Raw genomic sequence first — 15,916 nt, forward strand, 5'->3', positions numbered from 1 at the left:
ACCCCCCTCACCCCCCCTCCCACCGACCCATCACTCCAGCTCCTGTTCATCCTCTCCATTGCCACGCTTCACATCTCATTCTGATCAATGTCTTCTCATGAGAACCTCGCTGAATTCAGATGAAACGCTGGGTGCTCTCCTCACAAATCACACCTGAAAGCCTCGGTTACCTCTCTACTTACACACCTTTCTCTCCCTCTCTGCTTCTCTCTGTGGCCATGCTTTTCTCACCCTAAAAACTTCATCCATATACTTACCTGCTTTTCCTCACATTGCCAATCTTTTGCCTCTTTTCTTCCTTGAAAAGTTATATGAAACAAAAAGAGTGCAACTAGGAGAGAAGCACACATGCAAATATGGACCATCTCACCATTCCCTCTGAGGACAGCAGGTCAGCTCTCGCTGTCTCTATCCCTGCTGGTGAAATGCATACAGTCACACTTTCTATGGTTCATGGTAACACACACACACAAACTTCTGAAATGTGAAATGAGATCTGACTGAAACCAGCAGCCAGGGAGTGTCAATGTGATGAGGTGAAGCATTTGTGTTTTACTAATTCTCTTCTCTATAATGATATGCTTCTTTTTGTTTTGAATTTTGCTTACCCTGCCCTCTGTAGAAGTTGAAATGTAATTTATGAAGACAATTTCTGACTATTTTTTTCCCTTTTTCTTTCTAGCTGAAAAAAGCAAAATTGTAACAGGCATAATCCTCACTGTATTTCTGTTAGAGTCAAATTGGGTTGCATGTAAAAGGATGTTCCACACTCATGGACTATGAATATAACAGAAATAACTTTTTTTCCCCATGGGTTGGCCCAGGGGGAAAAAAACAAAAAAAAAATTCTCTGGGACAATGGTCTAAATCGGGCTCCATTTCCCTGTGTCCTAAATAACAGAAATGGCTTGTATGCTTGTTCTAGGTGGATGATGAGCTGTGGAGACCAGGATATTCAAACTTTGACTAGCAGCTGTTATTTGTGGAAATACAGAAGTACATTTGGATTTTTTTTGCATTAGTCCAATATTGTCTATCCAAATTAGCCAAATGCAAAGTATTTCATTTAATATTATCCCAAATGCTTCTAACAACAGTCAAACCTGTAGAAATCCATAAATCTAATCAAGGTAACGGTGCATTTGATTTGGTCCCCTGTCACCTTAACTTCCAGGAGAGATTAGGTAAGGGGAAGAAGAAAACTGACTAATGAGATAAAACTTTGCATGAACAAAATTTTAAAATATTAACTTTGTATGTCAACACTTCTGTCTGAGTCACATCAGATAGATTTTTATGGGCACAGTGGCTATTTAACACTGAACACAACAACTCCTATGATCCCACTCTACATCACTCCTTTATCAACTCCTTTACTATAGCATAATCACAACAACATGCATTGCTTCTCATTCTTTCAGACCTGAATTTGTGTCAGCCGTGTGAACTAATGAGTTCAGCAGTACAACATTTCACACAGGCCTTCTTTGGTAACTCAACTGGATAATCATTGCAATCCCAACTGTGTGGGTATAACTACTTATTGATGAGCTCATGGTTAGTCAAAGAAACCCAAAAAACAAAAACACCTAATGAATGAGAGACACAATGACACAACAGCATGGTATGAGTACATGGCACATTTTCTGTTTGATTCTGTACACCAGCACCATGGTTTTGAAATAATACAGTGGATGCTGAGACTGTGAGCTGCATCCCTGTAAATAGCACCTTATTTTCAAAGGATAAAAATTAATTGGGCAAGTTGACTTAAGTATTTCAAGTTTACAACCCACGTTAGCATAAATTTATGTTGACTTCTTGCTTGTTATAGGGGCTTTTTGCCTACAGTATCCCCTTGAGGAAGTGAAAAACATGACCATTTGAACTGAGGTTAAGGGAGTCAAGTACATGCCAATCTTAAGCTTCCTTGTCTGTATGCATTTTTCATTTTGTTGCTACATTTTCTTAAAATCAAGACAATGCACATGTTTCTACATGTGTGAAATGACAATAAAGCTCCTTGTATACAGTTCACCCGGAAAGTATTCACACCACTTCGCTTTTTCCACATTTTTGTTATGTTACAGTCTCATTCCAAAATGGATTCAAGTAAATTTTTCCCTCATATGTCTACACAAAATACCTTATAATGACAAAGTGAAACAAGTTTGCTTGAATTTTTTTGCAAATTTATTAAAAATTGTGTAAAATGTACATAATTCACACCCTTTGCCATGACACTCACAGTTGAGCTCAGGTGCATCCTGTTTCCATTGATCATCCTTCAGAGGTTTCTACAACTTGAGTTGACTCCACCTGTGGTAAATTCAGTTGATTGGACATGATTTGGAAAGGCACACACCTGTCCATATAAGCCTTCACAGTTGATAGTGCATGTCAGAGCACAAACCAAGCCATGAAGTCAAAGGAATTGTCTGTAGACCTCCGAGACAGGATTGTGGTTTTCAGCATTCCAATTAAAACAACCTATCATGTCTGTCCTTTGTGATGAATGATGCTTATTGCATGTATGTTTCTCTCTCTCTTTCATCCTCTCCGTCCTGTCTACCTCTTCTTCTCCTCCTTCGCCCGGTCGACTATCAGCAGGATAGTTCTCCCTTGTGAGCCGGGTGCTGCTCAAGGTTTCTTGCTTGGGGGTTCAGGCTCTGGGCTTCTGTAAAGCACCTAGAGACAATTTTGACTGTAAAAGGTGCTATATAAATAAAATTGAATTGAATTGGAAAAAGTGAAGAGGTGTGAATACTTTCCGGATGCGCTGTATTCTCCGATTTTCATATAGATTCAGCCTAAAACATTGCCAAAACAATTAAAAACAAAACAAGAAAGTGTCAAGGTGTGATCACACACATGATTTCACACCTGCTGTGGATAAAATAAATACCATGTGCAGCAGTTCATTCGGACAGGTGAGAATAGCTCTACTAAAATCTGGTGGAGAATAACCAGTTGCTCCCTGGCTTAGAGAGCTCTTCTCACAACCGTTCTATGCCCAGAGGTGCATCATTCAGGCTAAGTGTTAGGACTTCTTAAAAAGAAAACAGCAGTGTAGTGGGCACTTTGCACTTGCTTTTGAGCTGCTTAATGTTTCAAGTGCTCCACTAACTGTTTTCCCTCATTCTTCACAAGTATACTTCAGCCAGCATCAACAGTATGCTGACACCAGAGTACACCATGTGATTTCTTTTCTGCTCAAAAATGACAAGAGTGACAATTGCATCACATCATTCTTAGTCAGTTATTTCAGAGGTAGCCACATTTTTAGTTGACATGACTGAAAAGACAATAATAATGATAATGGATAATAATAATGATGATAATAAACAGTAATCAAAATCTGCCAGTAAAACAGTTAAGCACATTATTTAACAAATTAAAGCTAATTTAAAAATTAGTAACTGAAGAAAACAAGTGTAACTTTAATACAGTGTCTTTTACTTTTCTTTTATTTTTTTTAATATAGAAGCAAAAACAAAACCCTGCCATTATGCTTTCCAAATGTTTGCTAATACTTAGACAACTGATATGTGTTTGAAGTGTAATTTACAAAAGGTAATCAGAATATCAGCAAAACAAGCTTTTTTTTTTATACTGGACAAAAGGTACAGGTGTTCCTATAAACATTAATAATGGCTTGGCTGTGTAATTCAGGTGTTGCCGTAAGCAATGGCAGGGGGCCATCATGCACAATACCAGACCCTGAAACTGAAGCAGCTAAATGGAATTCAGCCATCATTAATTTTATCATTTGCACTTGGGCTTTATACTCTCATAAGTGAAAATATCTTTCATGTAAAGGACCCGCTGCAAATTTGGTCAAAAAAAAAAGAGAAAAAAGATGATATGTGACAGCTTTTCACTTACCTCGGAGTATAGCCAAATAGTGAACCCAACTAGGCTTTCCAAGTTCGCACAAACCTGGTTCTGAATAAACCTTTTCCCCGGACTCACCAGCTAAACCCACCAAGTGTTTAGAATTCCTTAAACAAAAGAGGCCTTGATAGCTCTGATCCAAGAAACACATCAGAAGAATAAAAAAAAACAACATGTTTTATAAGTTTGTTGCTTCCTTCTTTGCAGGTGCGAACATTGATTGCATGAAATATAACCAGAGCTTCCTGGTCTGAAATGAAAAGCCATTGTGGAGGTGGCAGCAACAAGGGTTAACTCCGCTGGTTTCAAAAAGAAAGTCAATTGCATGTAACCAGGGCAGAGGTGTAGCAATGCGTACTACAACCTTCCCTAACTCCACTCTTTCATACAAATATGGTCACAAAAACATGGTGACAATTAACATTATGCCAAACCTAAGGCTTCAAATCGATAGTCACAAAAAACAAAACAGTGGGTGACCATTTTACATTTGGTGTTGACAGGTTCTGGTGTACACAATGCTAGGAGACTGACATTCATCTGTATTACAAAAATATGTCTTCATCAGTATATGTCCCAAATGTTTATAACTCAAATTTTTTTAGCATGGTTTCTAACTCTTGTAGACATTTCAGGCTATGAGCTAGCTAGCTATAGGAAATACATCTATATAAATCAACATGGGTGTATTATTGGTTTGTGGAACCAAGCCATTAAGAATTATATTTTTTTCTGCCAGAGATAAGACATACCTAAGGACTGACCGACTTATTTGTCACTCCATGTGAACCACTGTATGGATTCCATTTCTACAGTATTCTTATGACAATACCAGGCCAAGCCCCATTCATATACAATTTTCATAACCTACAGAGCACTCACAAACAGACAGAGCTTCCAATATTACTCTAGAATGTGGAGTTTTTTGGAATAATGAAACATGACATTAAAGTATTTTTACATTAATTCATAGAGCGCTTCTTCACACCAAATAGCCTGCTTTGGGAAACAACTAAATTCTTTATTAGGGCAGAATCCTCTTCATTTGATTCTCACTTAAATTCATCCAGAAAACATAGAAACAGACAATTAGAATGTAAAATGCAGACACCAGAATCTGATCAAGAAGCATCAGTTCCCTGAACAGACTAGCTCAACTCTCTTGGCTCTGAAATGTGAATTAAATAATTTGCTCAAGGCTAAGGCTGAATTCATAATCCACAGCAGTTGAGTCACATATTACAATCAGAGTGAAAGTTCAAGTAGACTGGGTGCCAGGTTTACACAGAATGAATCATTTTTTCACTATTAATGCAATGCAAACTCCGTCAGGACCTGTCACCCACGACCCAGATGAAAGAGATAATATGTTTTACTCTCATCTCTAACACAGCTGAACTTTGCCCTGATCTGACTGCGCTCAAATCATATTTGTCAGAGCTCACGAAACCTAAGTTTGCTGACTAATGAGGATACAGGATACCTTGAGGTACCACTTACTCCCTTAGAACTTAAAAAAGCTTTGAATTCAGTGCAAAGAGCAAAATTGATAGGCCTGCTATTATATTCTCTTTATTGTGCTTGAGACACTTGGTCCTTTAATCATGACCCATGCATAACTCATATAAGCACTGCTTTAAAAGGTAAAGCTCCTCTGAGCTGTTACAGACCGATATCACTCATTACAACAGAGCTGAAGCTTGTTGTTTATGTTTTAGTTAGAAGACTAAAGCCATATACGGTCAATCAATTCATTAAAGACAATATTTTTAAGGGGGAAACTGTCAGAAGACTTTTCCACATCATAAAAGTTGTGCATGCATCTGAATCAGGCACATACCCTGCATTTATGTTCAGTTTTGATACACAAAAGGAGGAAGAAATCATTTGTAGAAATTTCACAGTAATCAGTAGTCAGAACACTAATCCTGATGCAGTTGTACAAATATGCAACATTCCGTCTAAAACATTTCTAATGACCAAGGTGTTAAGGCCCAATACTCTTTGCATTGTCACTGAAACTGCTGACCTAGAAAGTACTTTCCCCACAGCTCACCTATCAGTACCCAAGACACACAACAGAAAATGTCCCTTGATGCAGATCATGTATACTAATAACTATGAGTCTTTTTCCTCAAATACTACTACTTCACTGGTTCAGTCACTCATTCACTGTTATTGTTTATAGTATTTTTTATTTTTTATCCTCATCCTATTGTACAGTATATAGTATCTTTTATGTTCTTACTGCTAGGTGTTTGCTTTGTACTCAAATTCCTTGTTTGTATACGCAAACTTGGCCAATAAAGTTGATTCTGATTCTAAAACATTGATTGGGATAAATTCATTCACGTTCCTCAACAAAACATTACACAATACCAGCTACCCCATATATTCAGTGGCACAAATATGTTTTTAGATGCTTTGGTTTAAATATAAATAAATCCTACATATATGCCATAGATATTATAATAAACTCTGGATATCCAGAAATGGTCTACTTTTAAAATGTCACGCCAAGGCAGAGAAAAAAAAGAATGTAATTGGTTAAGTTATTACTGACATCCAACTATGTATATTTCAGTGCTCACAACACTCTAGGTCTGGTGGTAAAACATTTTGAAATTATAAAACTGGCACTGACAACTTCATATTGTGAAGAAGCTGCTCCACCTTGGCATTGACTAGGGCAGGAACTAGTGAAACTAAACACAATGGCATATGTATTGTTCTGTGCAGTGAAGCCTAGATCTGTGTGTAAAAATGTATGGACTAATTTAGACACTTTCCCGCAAATTTGGTCTTTGCAATTGATCTCCAATCGGGTAGTTGTATCATAACCATTTCAATGATAGCTGGGCCTCTGGTAGAGTTCTTCCCATAAATTCACCTTTAACCTCTTGTCTGTTGAATACTTAATTATTAAAGTTCTTCTTGTTGATTGATCTATACCATTTATAATGTTTTAATCTCTTTTAACATGCCAAAACACTGAGGGTGACTGAGTTTTGGTCCCATCTATATCTCGAGTCGAGGGTGTCTGAGTATCTTGGAAATATTTCACAATTCCCAATTCCTAAACAGCCCATCTTTTTTTTTTTAATCAAACAATGACTCAGCCCTCAGTGATAACACTAGGTTAGCCCTCAGAAAAATCAAATTTGTGTGTTCAACTGCTGCCAAGAAGACCATAATACACTCATGGTCCTCCCCTGAACATCCATCAATAAAAGAGTGGTTGAATCATTTTCAGGATATTCCTCTCTCAGAAAGATCTTTAGCTGTGAAGCACAGACAGAGGCTTTTGATAACCTAACCGGTTCTCTTTCAAACCCAGATTTTCTTGCACAAATATAATGTCACTTTGATAAAATATATATAAAACCTGCACACACATCGTGCTTTTTGCCGATGAAAAGATGCACAAAGTTTGTGTTAAAAGTTTGTATGTTCACAGGTCCCTGTTTTGTGTATATCCATGTGTGTGTGTGTGTGTGTGTGTGTGTCAAGAGTCAGTCATAAAGAAATACATACTTATGATATTTTGGGATTTGTTTTTTGCACCTCTGGTCTGCTGCTGTGAAATGTTGTTTTCAGATGAGCTGCCCATCAGCACCTTGTCCTAATAAGATTATGCTATGAGTGTGAAACTGTGTAGTCAATTAATTAAGTGCTGGAATGGGAGCACAGTCACAAATGATCAACCGAAAAAACAACTGGGCTGAACATACAGAACACAGCCATCGGCGTACCTTTTGTTTGTGGGCGGCCAGATAGCCGTGCATTTTCTCAGGCTGAAGGAAGGAGGGTCCACCGTGCACAGCGAAGCGAACATCCAGCATTCGCTCCTTCACATCCATTAGACTAAAGATGTTGACATCATCAGGTGGAACGGAGAGCATCTCAGACAGGAAGTCCACCAACAGCTCATATCGGCTCCGCTGCTTCCCTCTAAGTTCAATGAACTCCTTTGCTGTGATGTCTGAGAAACACACACGCACACACACACAATTGGATTCTTTGACTGTATAGAAGTAGCCTCATTATTTCCACCCCTGCACAAGGATAAATCCAATTATTTTCAAACTGGTCACAAGTGCTAAACTAAAAAATTGTCTGAGACACTGGAGCTGTGATGATAAATTATTGGAAATGGCTCACTTTATCTGACAAAAGCTTTTGTTTGGAAAGTTAGCTTGTGACTGTACCATATGTGTGTGTAAGACAGTGTGTGTGTGTGTGTGTGTGTGAGAGAGAGAGAGAGAGAGAGAGAGAGAGAGAGAGAGAGAGAGAGAGAGAGGGAGAAAAGAAAGACAGTGTAGGGATTGTGAGTCAAATTTCAATGCATAACTATGCCAGTTAAAGGTGATTACACTCTTGACAATTTGTGATTCAATTTCCAGTTACACTCAGCATGAGGCTCTTGAAGAAGAAAAGAAATTTTGCCCTCACTTTACTTCCCAGCACCAGTCCAGCACAAGTAGCTCAGTATGTCAGGGTTATATTCATCAGGGACACATTTGAATGAATTGACACTGATGGAACAAGAAAATTCTCATTCTCTTCACACAGTTGCTTTAGGAAAACTGTTGTATTCTTAATGTTGGAAAACATGATAAAACTTCCCCAATAGAAAGGGGAAAAGGACTAAACACAGATGGATAAACAACCACAGAGAGATGCATGCTTTCTTTTTCTTCCCGCTGAAACACAATTACATCAAAGGGGTGTATGTATAAAAGATGGCTCCTCACTAGAAGATGTTTCACTGGGGTTTAGTCACTCCACTAAGTTGCATCTGATACTGTTCTGCACATCTGACAGAAAAGAAAGTGAGTGGGAGGAGTGAGAAATGGAAGGAGCCTTTCATCCTTTATTCAGCCTTTTGTAATGATCTACTTAAATTTGTGTGTTGACAGTTGATACTGCTACACTTTCATTCATTCATACATACATTCTACAGGAGTGTTTACTGTTACTGTTTTCAACTACAGCTTGCAAGCATACATTGTAAGCCAATGTGAAATAATTTCCACTAAGGCAAGACAGAGAGTCAGGGCTAGGGCTGAGTATTGGCTAAAATCTGGCTATACAACATGTATCACCATACAAGGGTTACAATTACATATACATCAAAATATTGCGAAAATGTAAGCAAGGTGCCATATTGTTTCACAGGCTTGTAGTAGTGATATGGGCTCCTTTCTTGCCGTCTAAGTTGACTTTATTCAAAGAGTGAAACAGCTGAAGATAAATTATAACACAACACAAAACAAACCACTGTCATAAATATTTGCATCTAAACCATTAATCAAAAATCAGTATTGTGTTTTCAAGAATTGATACAGTATTGCAAAACCTAACACAGCGATACAGCGTCATGTGTACCAATATTTTCTTACAGCCCTAGTCAAAGCGAGTGTCAAACCACTTCTTTTGCCTATTGTCAAGATACCTTCCTAATGCAATTCCATTGTTAGAGAACTATGATAAAATCCACAGTCCTTGTTCAATGTAAAAATGCATTCCAAAGATCGGCTAAAGCTACAAACAGTAGCAGTGACCCAAATCAAGTCTCCGTCTTTCAAAATTACAATCTTGTTTGTGTTCAGTTTCCTGTTATAAAAGGCACAGCCTTTTCTTGCTGAGCTGTGGAGGCATAGTCACACTAACAAAGACTAACTTTAGAAAATAGAAAGGTAAAAATCACATTAGGAAGGGTACTCTTCTCAGCCAGCAAAGACAAAAGGAGCCCACACTGTGACCAAGAATTGCTTCCTCGCACATGTTCGCAATTTAAGAAAGACTCGATAAAAATCTGAGATTCCAGGACCTTCCCTGCGTAACAAAAATAATTTTATATTCAACATTCTATATAATGTATATATTAAGGGCTGGGCAGGGTGATTAGGTTTGTGGATGTGTGGAGACAGAGCTTAGGCATTAAGAGACAAGAACGGGGACTCAGAATTGGCTCAGCAGATACAGCGTGAGGGATCGAGGCTAATGTCAGCTCCCATCAGTCAGTCCAGCGGGAGAAACAAGGACAGAGGCAGACAGAGAGACAGTCAGGAGGGATGGGTGCTGGGGGGAGAGGGTAGTAACTCCTAACGCAGAGTGGCAGCCTTTGCACCTGGCTTTAATCCAACCTCACAATTCACTACTGTTTTTCTCCTTCCCAGAGGCTTCACTGGAGTCGGGTGCTGAGGCAGAAGTGCACAGACATACTTCTGCCTGTAGGCTTGTGATTTCACAGAAAAAGGCACAAATAGGAATAAACATCCTACTGATGTAGCAGTATGCTGTTTTGAGAAAGACTAAAACAGTAGAGGCTGAGGTAAAACAGTGAGACAGTTTGTTTTTACAGCTTGTTGACATCACTCAAAGATCTTTTAGAAAGAGCTTTGGACCAAGTCAAGCAGTCAAGCATTCTGAAGACTTCTGAAGACTTGAATACTACCTTGAAATATTTTTGAACATAAGATTCAGCAACATGCTCCCATAAAGGAGAAATAGAAGAGCAGCAGATGTTACTGTTTCTTTTTACTGAAAGAAAATGCTTCCATTGAAATTCTATTCACGAATTACATTTTAACTTGTAATAAAGTAAACAGTAGATTATTTAAAGGTTGAGAAAAACATCAATAGCAAATATCTGTTTCAAAGTATGACTAATAAAACTACTAACTAACAGTGCAAAACAAGAAGGAATCAGTTTAGCTATGGTGTGTTTATCGAAGTTTCTCTACTCTCTACTTTGTCTTTATCAACTTTGCATCATACAACACAGTTAGCTAATGAGGCCAATAAAAACACACTGCTACTTAGCATAATTGTTTGCAGCCCCATGCACATGACACTCAGCTGAAACATAAATATCCCCCACCTTAATTGTATTCAGTGTTGATTATAACAACGCAGCAGTTCCAGATTTATTTTGGTTTCTCGTGTGAAGCTTGTAGACAACCAACAAATGTGTGATGCAATGGTTTTAAACTAATTTTCTTTAGGGATCCCACTCAGTGATTAAAAGAACAGCTGGTGGGAACAGTGGGGAAACACCTGTACTTGCCTCTCGGCCAGAGTCAGACAACAAGACTTGACTACAGTTTAATCTCTATCAAGCCAACACATTGACAGACCACAGCAGTTTAAAATGGCCTAAATAAAAAAGAAAAAAAGCGATGCTACACACCCAACTGGAAGAAAATAATGAAGGACAAATGATTTAGAAGTGTGCTCCCACACTGAAACTCACAGGAGTGGTCAGAATCAATGTTCCAGAGGCTGTAACATTATGACTTATAGTCCCTGATGTGTGAATGTCATTTGTTAGACTCGCTGGCTTGTACAGCTGTAATGGATAAATAAAACACTGTTATGAATGTATGTTTTTAAGCAGAGATAATCTCCTGACACCATCAGGGTACCCCTTATAACCAGTAAAATGGCTTTGATGTGTAAAAATGGTGAAATGTCCCTTTGTTGGTTTTCAAAATAATCACTACTTGCAGCTGTAATTCATTGCTTAAAGTGGATGCATCACATGGCCGTGTGCAGTATGAGATCCTAACACCTTCTCTCATCCTACGTGTGTGGTTCATCAAACACACAAAGGTTTCCCTTTTAAAAGAACAATCACAAACTGACCTCCACAGGGGCAGTAACAGGGGCGAGTATCACATCAGTAAGGGAGGTAAGGGAGTGGGTATCTCATAAGCCCTGCAGAAGCAAACTGAAATATTTTCTGTGTATCAATCACACAATGCACATACCTCACAGGGCAGACAGATGGGAAAAGAGAGATAGCAAATTATTTTGGTTCACAAGTTCTCACTGCACCTTCTGTTCACAGCTTTCATTTATAAAGTTCTCCCCACTTTATCACATAGCACAAAGTGCTGTGTGCAATACTCATCGTGTGCTTCTGATTGTGCCTTTACCTTGAGCTTTATGCATTTCACTCTGAGCTTATGTTATTTGGACACTTCAAGGACTTTTTGTTTACATGCTATATATATATATATATATTTTTTTTTATCTTTCTGTCAATATTGAGAAAGAGAGAGAGAGAGAGAGTGACAGAAGGGGGGGCCTTAATCTGAGCAAGGCAGGTTTTAACTTGTGCCTTCTTTGTGCGTCCTTATTGCATTCCACATTTGTTCTTGAAATGGGATTTAGAATGTCAAGGAGGGTGTAAGTAATGCTATAAGTAGAATATTTTCATAATCCCCGAGACTGAGAATCAATGAGACTGTTTACTCCAAAGCTCCACATGGAAAAATAAAACCCTGGAAATGACTTCTGTTACATATCCTCCACACACACACACACACACACACACACAACACTGTTTTGGTAGCTTGCTGACCCCTCAGGATGATTTCAAAGTCATTAATTCTTCATAGTCCATTTTGTTGAAACCTCAACAAACTTACATTTTTGGTGAATCTTTTCATTGCTGAACTGCAGGTTAAAAGCATGTGAGTGATTTTGACACTGTATTCACAGCAGTGGCTGACACCAGCGCTCTCTAGCTCTCAATTTAAAGCCCTCCGTTACAAACAGGGCCTATTAAATCAATACACTCGGCAGCTAACAGCCCTTTTATGACACTGTAGCCACTTAAAAATCCTCAACGAAGTGACCATCCCAAAGGGGTAGGCTGTTGACAAACCTAACCTTATTATTCAAAATGAATTGGATGAAAAATAGTTTCAGTCACCAAAAACGAAAAATAAAAATGGAAGCAGTTTCTTTCATTCGACTTTAATTCATCTTAAACACACATTTGTTTATCAATGTTTTGTGAATGGATTCATTTCCCCTACGCAAATATTGAAAAGTAGGCACAAACTGTACCATCTCCGGACGTGGTGCTGATTAATTTACCCCAGCCTGGTTTTCAGAATGAGGAGCAAATCCTTTTATCTACTTATATGAGGCTTGACTCTCAATTCCATCCTCTCTTTTCCATTTTCTCTCACTCTCTCTCGCTACTCTCCTCTCCTCTCCTCTCATTGGAGTGCACTCTCCGGCCTCCCCCTCAGCTTCTTTTTCAATATCTCTGAAATCATAAAAATCCTTCAGCCATGTCCCATTTCTCTAAAGCGAATTTAATTCTGAGCAGACAGCCGATTCGCCGTACATCAGGTAGAGATGGATGCTGCTCAACATGAAGAGAATGTGCTGGCTGAGCAAATCCTCTCGACTAATTATTTTTCCAGCATAAGTAATGGAAACAGGCTTTTTTCTGTGCGCACTGACGACAACTGAGATCCCATGAGTCAGGGGAGAGGGATTAATAATAGGTGTAATCTTTTGCTAAGGAAACATCTTTAACTGAGAGTGTGACAGTCCTTTGAAACACTGCAAACAGCTAGAGTAAACAGTAATCAGCACTCATTAATTTTCAACGACTAGAGACAAGTCTGCAAATAATGACCACATTCAAGACTTCCTTGGCAGTATTACTATGCTATGTACAGTTTTAAATCAAATTTCAGAGCCTTAATCTCCGACTGGTTCTGCTATCCTGCATGTTGCTGTGATAGCATGAATATCAGAGCCCATCAATCAGAGGGGCCGCAGTGTAGTTGGAAGGCCATCAGCAAGGTGGTCAAGAGTGTCAAAACAAAGTTGATAAAACGGAGCAGCACACGAAACAGCCCAAAGCTGAACTGGAAATTATAAAAACTACGACAGTCATAAGCGTGGGAGGAACAGGATTTACACAGTCAGTCTTTATAAGGAGTGAGGTCAAACTGGGAGTTGGTTAACGCATTTTTGTTTAATGTACATAAGTTGAACTGAATTGCTACCAAGGCTCATCAATCCATATTCAGTGGACATCCAGGGAAAAATCAGGGATGACAACCATTTTCAACACAGAGGCAGAGCTGTGTGTGTGTGTGTGTGTGTCTGCAGTGTCACTCTTTACCTGCCAGACGGAGAGACCCTGAACTGTAGATGGCCTCGTCTCGCAGCTCCCTCACGTGCACGGTGACAGTGGAGATGGCATCTGGCCAAACTCCATCGGACACACGGACCTGGAACTGATAGTTGCCAGGTGGGGCATTCTCCTTGATGATCAGGAAACCTGTTCGCTTGTTCAGGATGAAGTAGCTGAGGGAAAGGACAAAAACACACGACAACATGTTACTGTCTGCGTTCTAATCCACACGAGCTGAGCACTGCTCAGGGACAAATCAGTTTTGATAAGATGATTACATGATGATAAGATAAAAAAAGTGCTTTAGATGGCCAACTGGATGAACTCACATAAGCAAGCCATTATCTACTGCATCACCTTTGATGCAATGACTGAAAGAGAAACTTTCCACACAATAGTTCTCTTATGAAGAAGAACTAAAGAGACAAACAGAGCGAATGCTGCATGGCCTTGAAAGTTTTAAAGGCTCAAAGCATGGCAGACTTTTTTATTAGTATTATTATTACTCAATGCAATTCAATCCTCTGTCTACCATTGGCAAATCCAGACTGAGTGAAAGTAGGTGTCTGTGGTTTAAAAGTCCATTTTGTGTTAAGAGTGTTCTCTGTATAATATTTTTTGAATGAACAATGAATGAGTGAATGAATATTAGATAGTTACAAACACAAAGGAAAAACAGACAGTTTGATTAAATATGAATCCCATACATTAAAATAACGGACAACATACTCAGTCTCACACATCTTGTTTTTACAATGTTGTTTGACTTGACATATTCAAGGCCCTAGGTCAACAGTATTAAGTTGATAAAGTTACATTATGACACATGTCCCTTTACCTGTTTGAAGCTATTCACTGTATCAATTAAAATTAATTAACATTAACACTGATCAGCGATAACTGATATGATTTGTCACCACTGACATTTTTACTGGAGAAAGCAACGATATTGCTATTTAAATACTTTCTACACATTTTTGTTTATCTTTGCCAATGGTAAACATCATCAGTACTGACAAACACTGAAGAAAATATAATAAATAAAATTTCATCCCATTACCCCCTGTGGCCAAAATCTGCCTCATTGATCCTTCGATTGTAACTGAAGGTTATCTTTTCAGGTTATATTTTAAGATAAGATAAGATAACAAAGTCTTTCAAAGTCTCTGTTCTTGTTTGGTAACAGGGTTGCTAAATTTATACATTAACATGTATCCAACATTTAGGGTAAAAATTAGGATATTATGCTAAGCAGTTGTATCCACCATGACATATGTAATCAGGTGATGCAGGTATGTTTATGTGAGCTACAGCTCAATTGACAAGTAAGGCTCAACATCCTTATCCTGCAGGAACTATTCCAACTGTCCAAGAATAAGACAGACCAATGGAAATGCTCTTTCATTCATATGTTTTGCTCAGCTTTTTATTCTATGTTTTAATGTTTACTTTATTTCAGCTCTAAATCAGTTACCCACTGCGACAATAATAGAACAGAGACGATGCGTAAGGGTAAAAATGAGACCCACTAATAGGCACAAAGACATGCAAGGGAGAAATTTCACTTGGACCTTGTCTCCATGCTCCCCTTGTACAATAAATTAGCTCATTTAAGTTTAATTACAAAGGAAATTCAAGTCAGAATCTTGGCAAATCAAATAATGAACCACTTGTAGAGACAAGAGCTACATGAACTCATTTTCCAGCATATGTTGTGGTGTGTAGATTGTGTCTTAAGTATTGCACTTAATTTCAGGTTTCACTAAATGGCAATTTTACAAATTACCAGTACTTCCTCACAGTAGTTTCCAATTTGCTGAAGCCTGCTTTTAATGACACTTATATCAAATACTTACACTATTGGCTACTTTTATTCCAGTTAAAGTTGGACACTTAAAGTAAACCAGCAGCACAAGAAGCACTGATGTGCAAAATCAAAATACAAATTTCCTTTTTGTGCTGTTTCTTAAACTAAACGACATGGAAATTACAACTACAATAATACCCTATGATCCAAAACACTAAAATTGTACAGTAATAGCAAACACATTGTGAATCGCATCAACCGTG

The 15,916-nt window shown here is 38.4% G+C and overlaps 1 protein-coding gene across 1 annotated transcript in view; it reads right to left on the reverse strand.

Annotated features, from left to right (window-relative positions):
* The window catches only part of si:ch211-186j3.6 (neural-cadherin), a 250,361-nt gene that overhangs the window by 78,278 nt on the left and 156,167 nt on the right, over nucleotides 1-15,916 (reverse strand). The window contains exons 24-25 of the mRNA XM_046396664.1: nucleotides 13,835-14,019; nucleotides 7,647-7,876 (exon numbers count right to left, since the gene is read on the reverse strand). Of these exons, the coding sequence (XP_046252620.1) occupies nucleotides 7,647-7,876; nucleotides 13,835-14,019 (415 nt within the window). The remainder of the gene's footprint in view (nucleotides 1-7,646; nucleotides 7,877-13,834; nucleotides 14,020-15,916) is intronic.

The sequence above is a fragment of the Scatophagus argus genome, chromosome 1 (genome assembly GCF_020382885.2).
Source record: "Scatophagus argus isolate fScaArg1 chromosome 1, fScaArg1.pri, whole genome shotgun sequence".
Lineage (NCBI taxonomy): Eukaryota > Metazoa > Chordata > Actinopteri > Scatophagidae > Scatophagus > Scatophagus argus.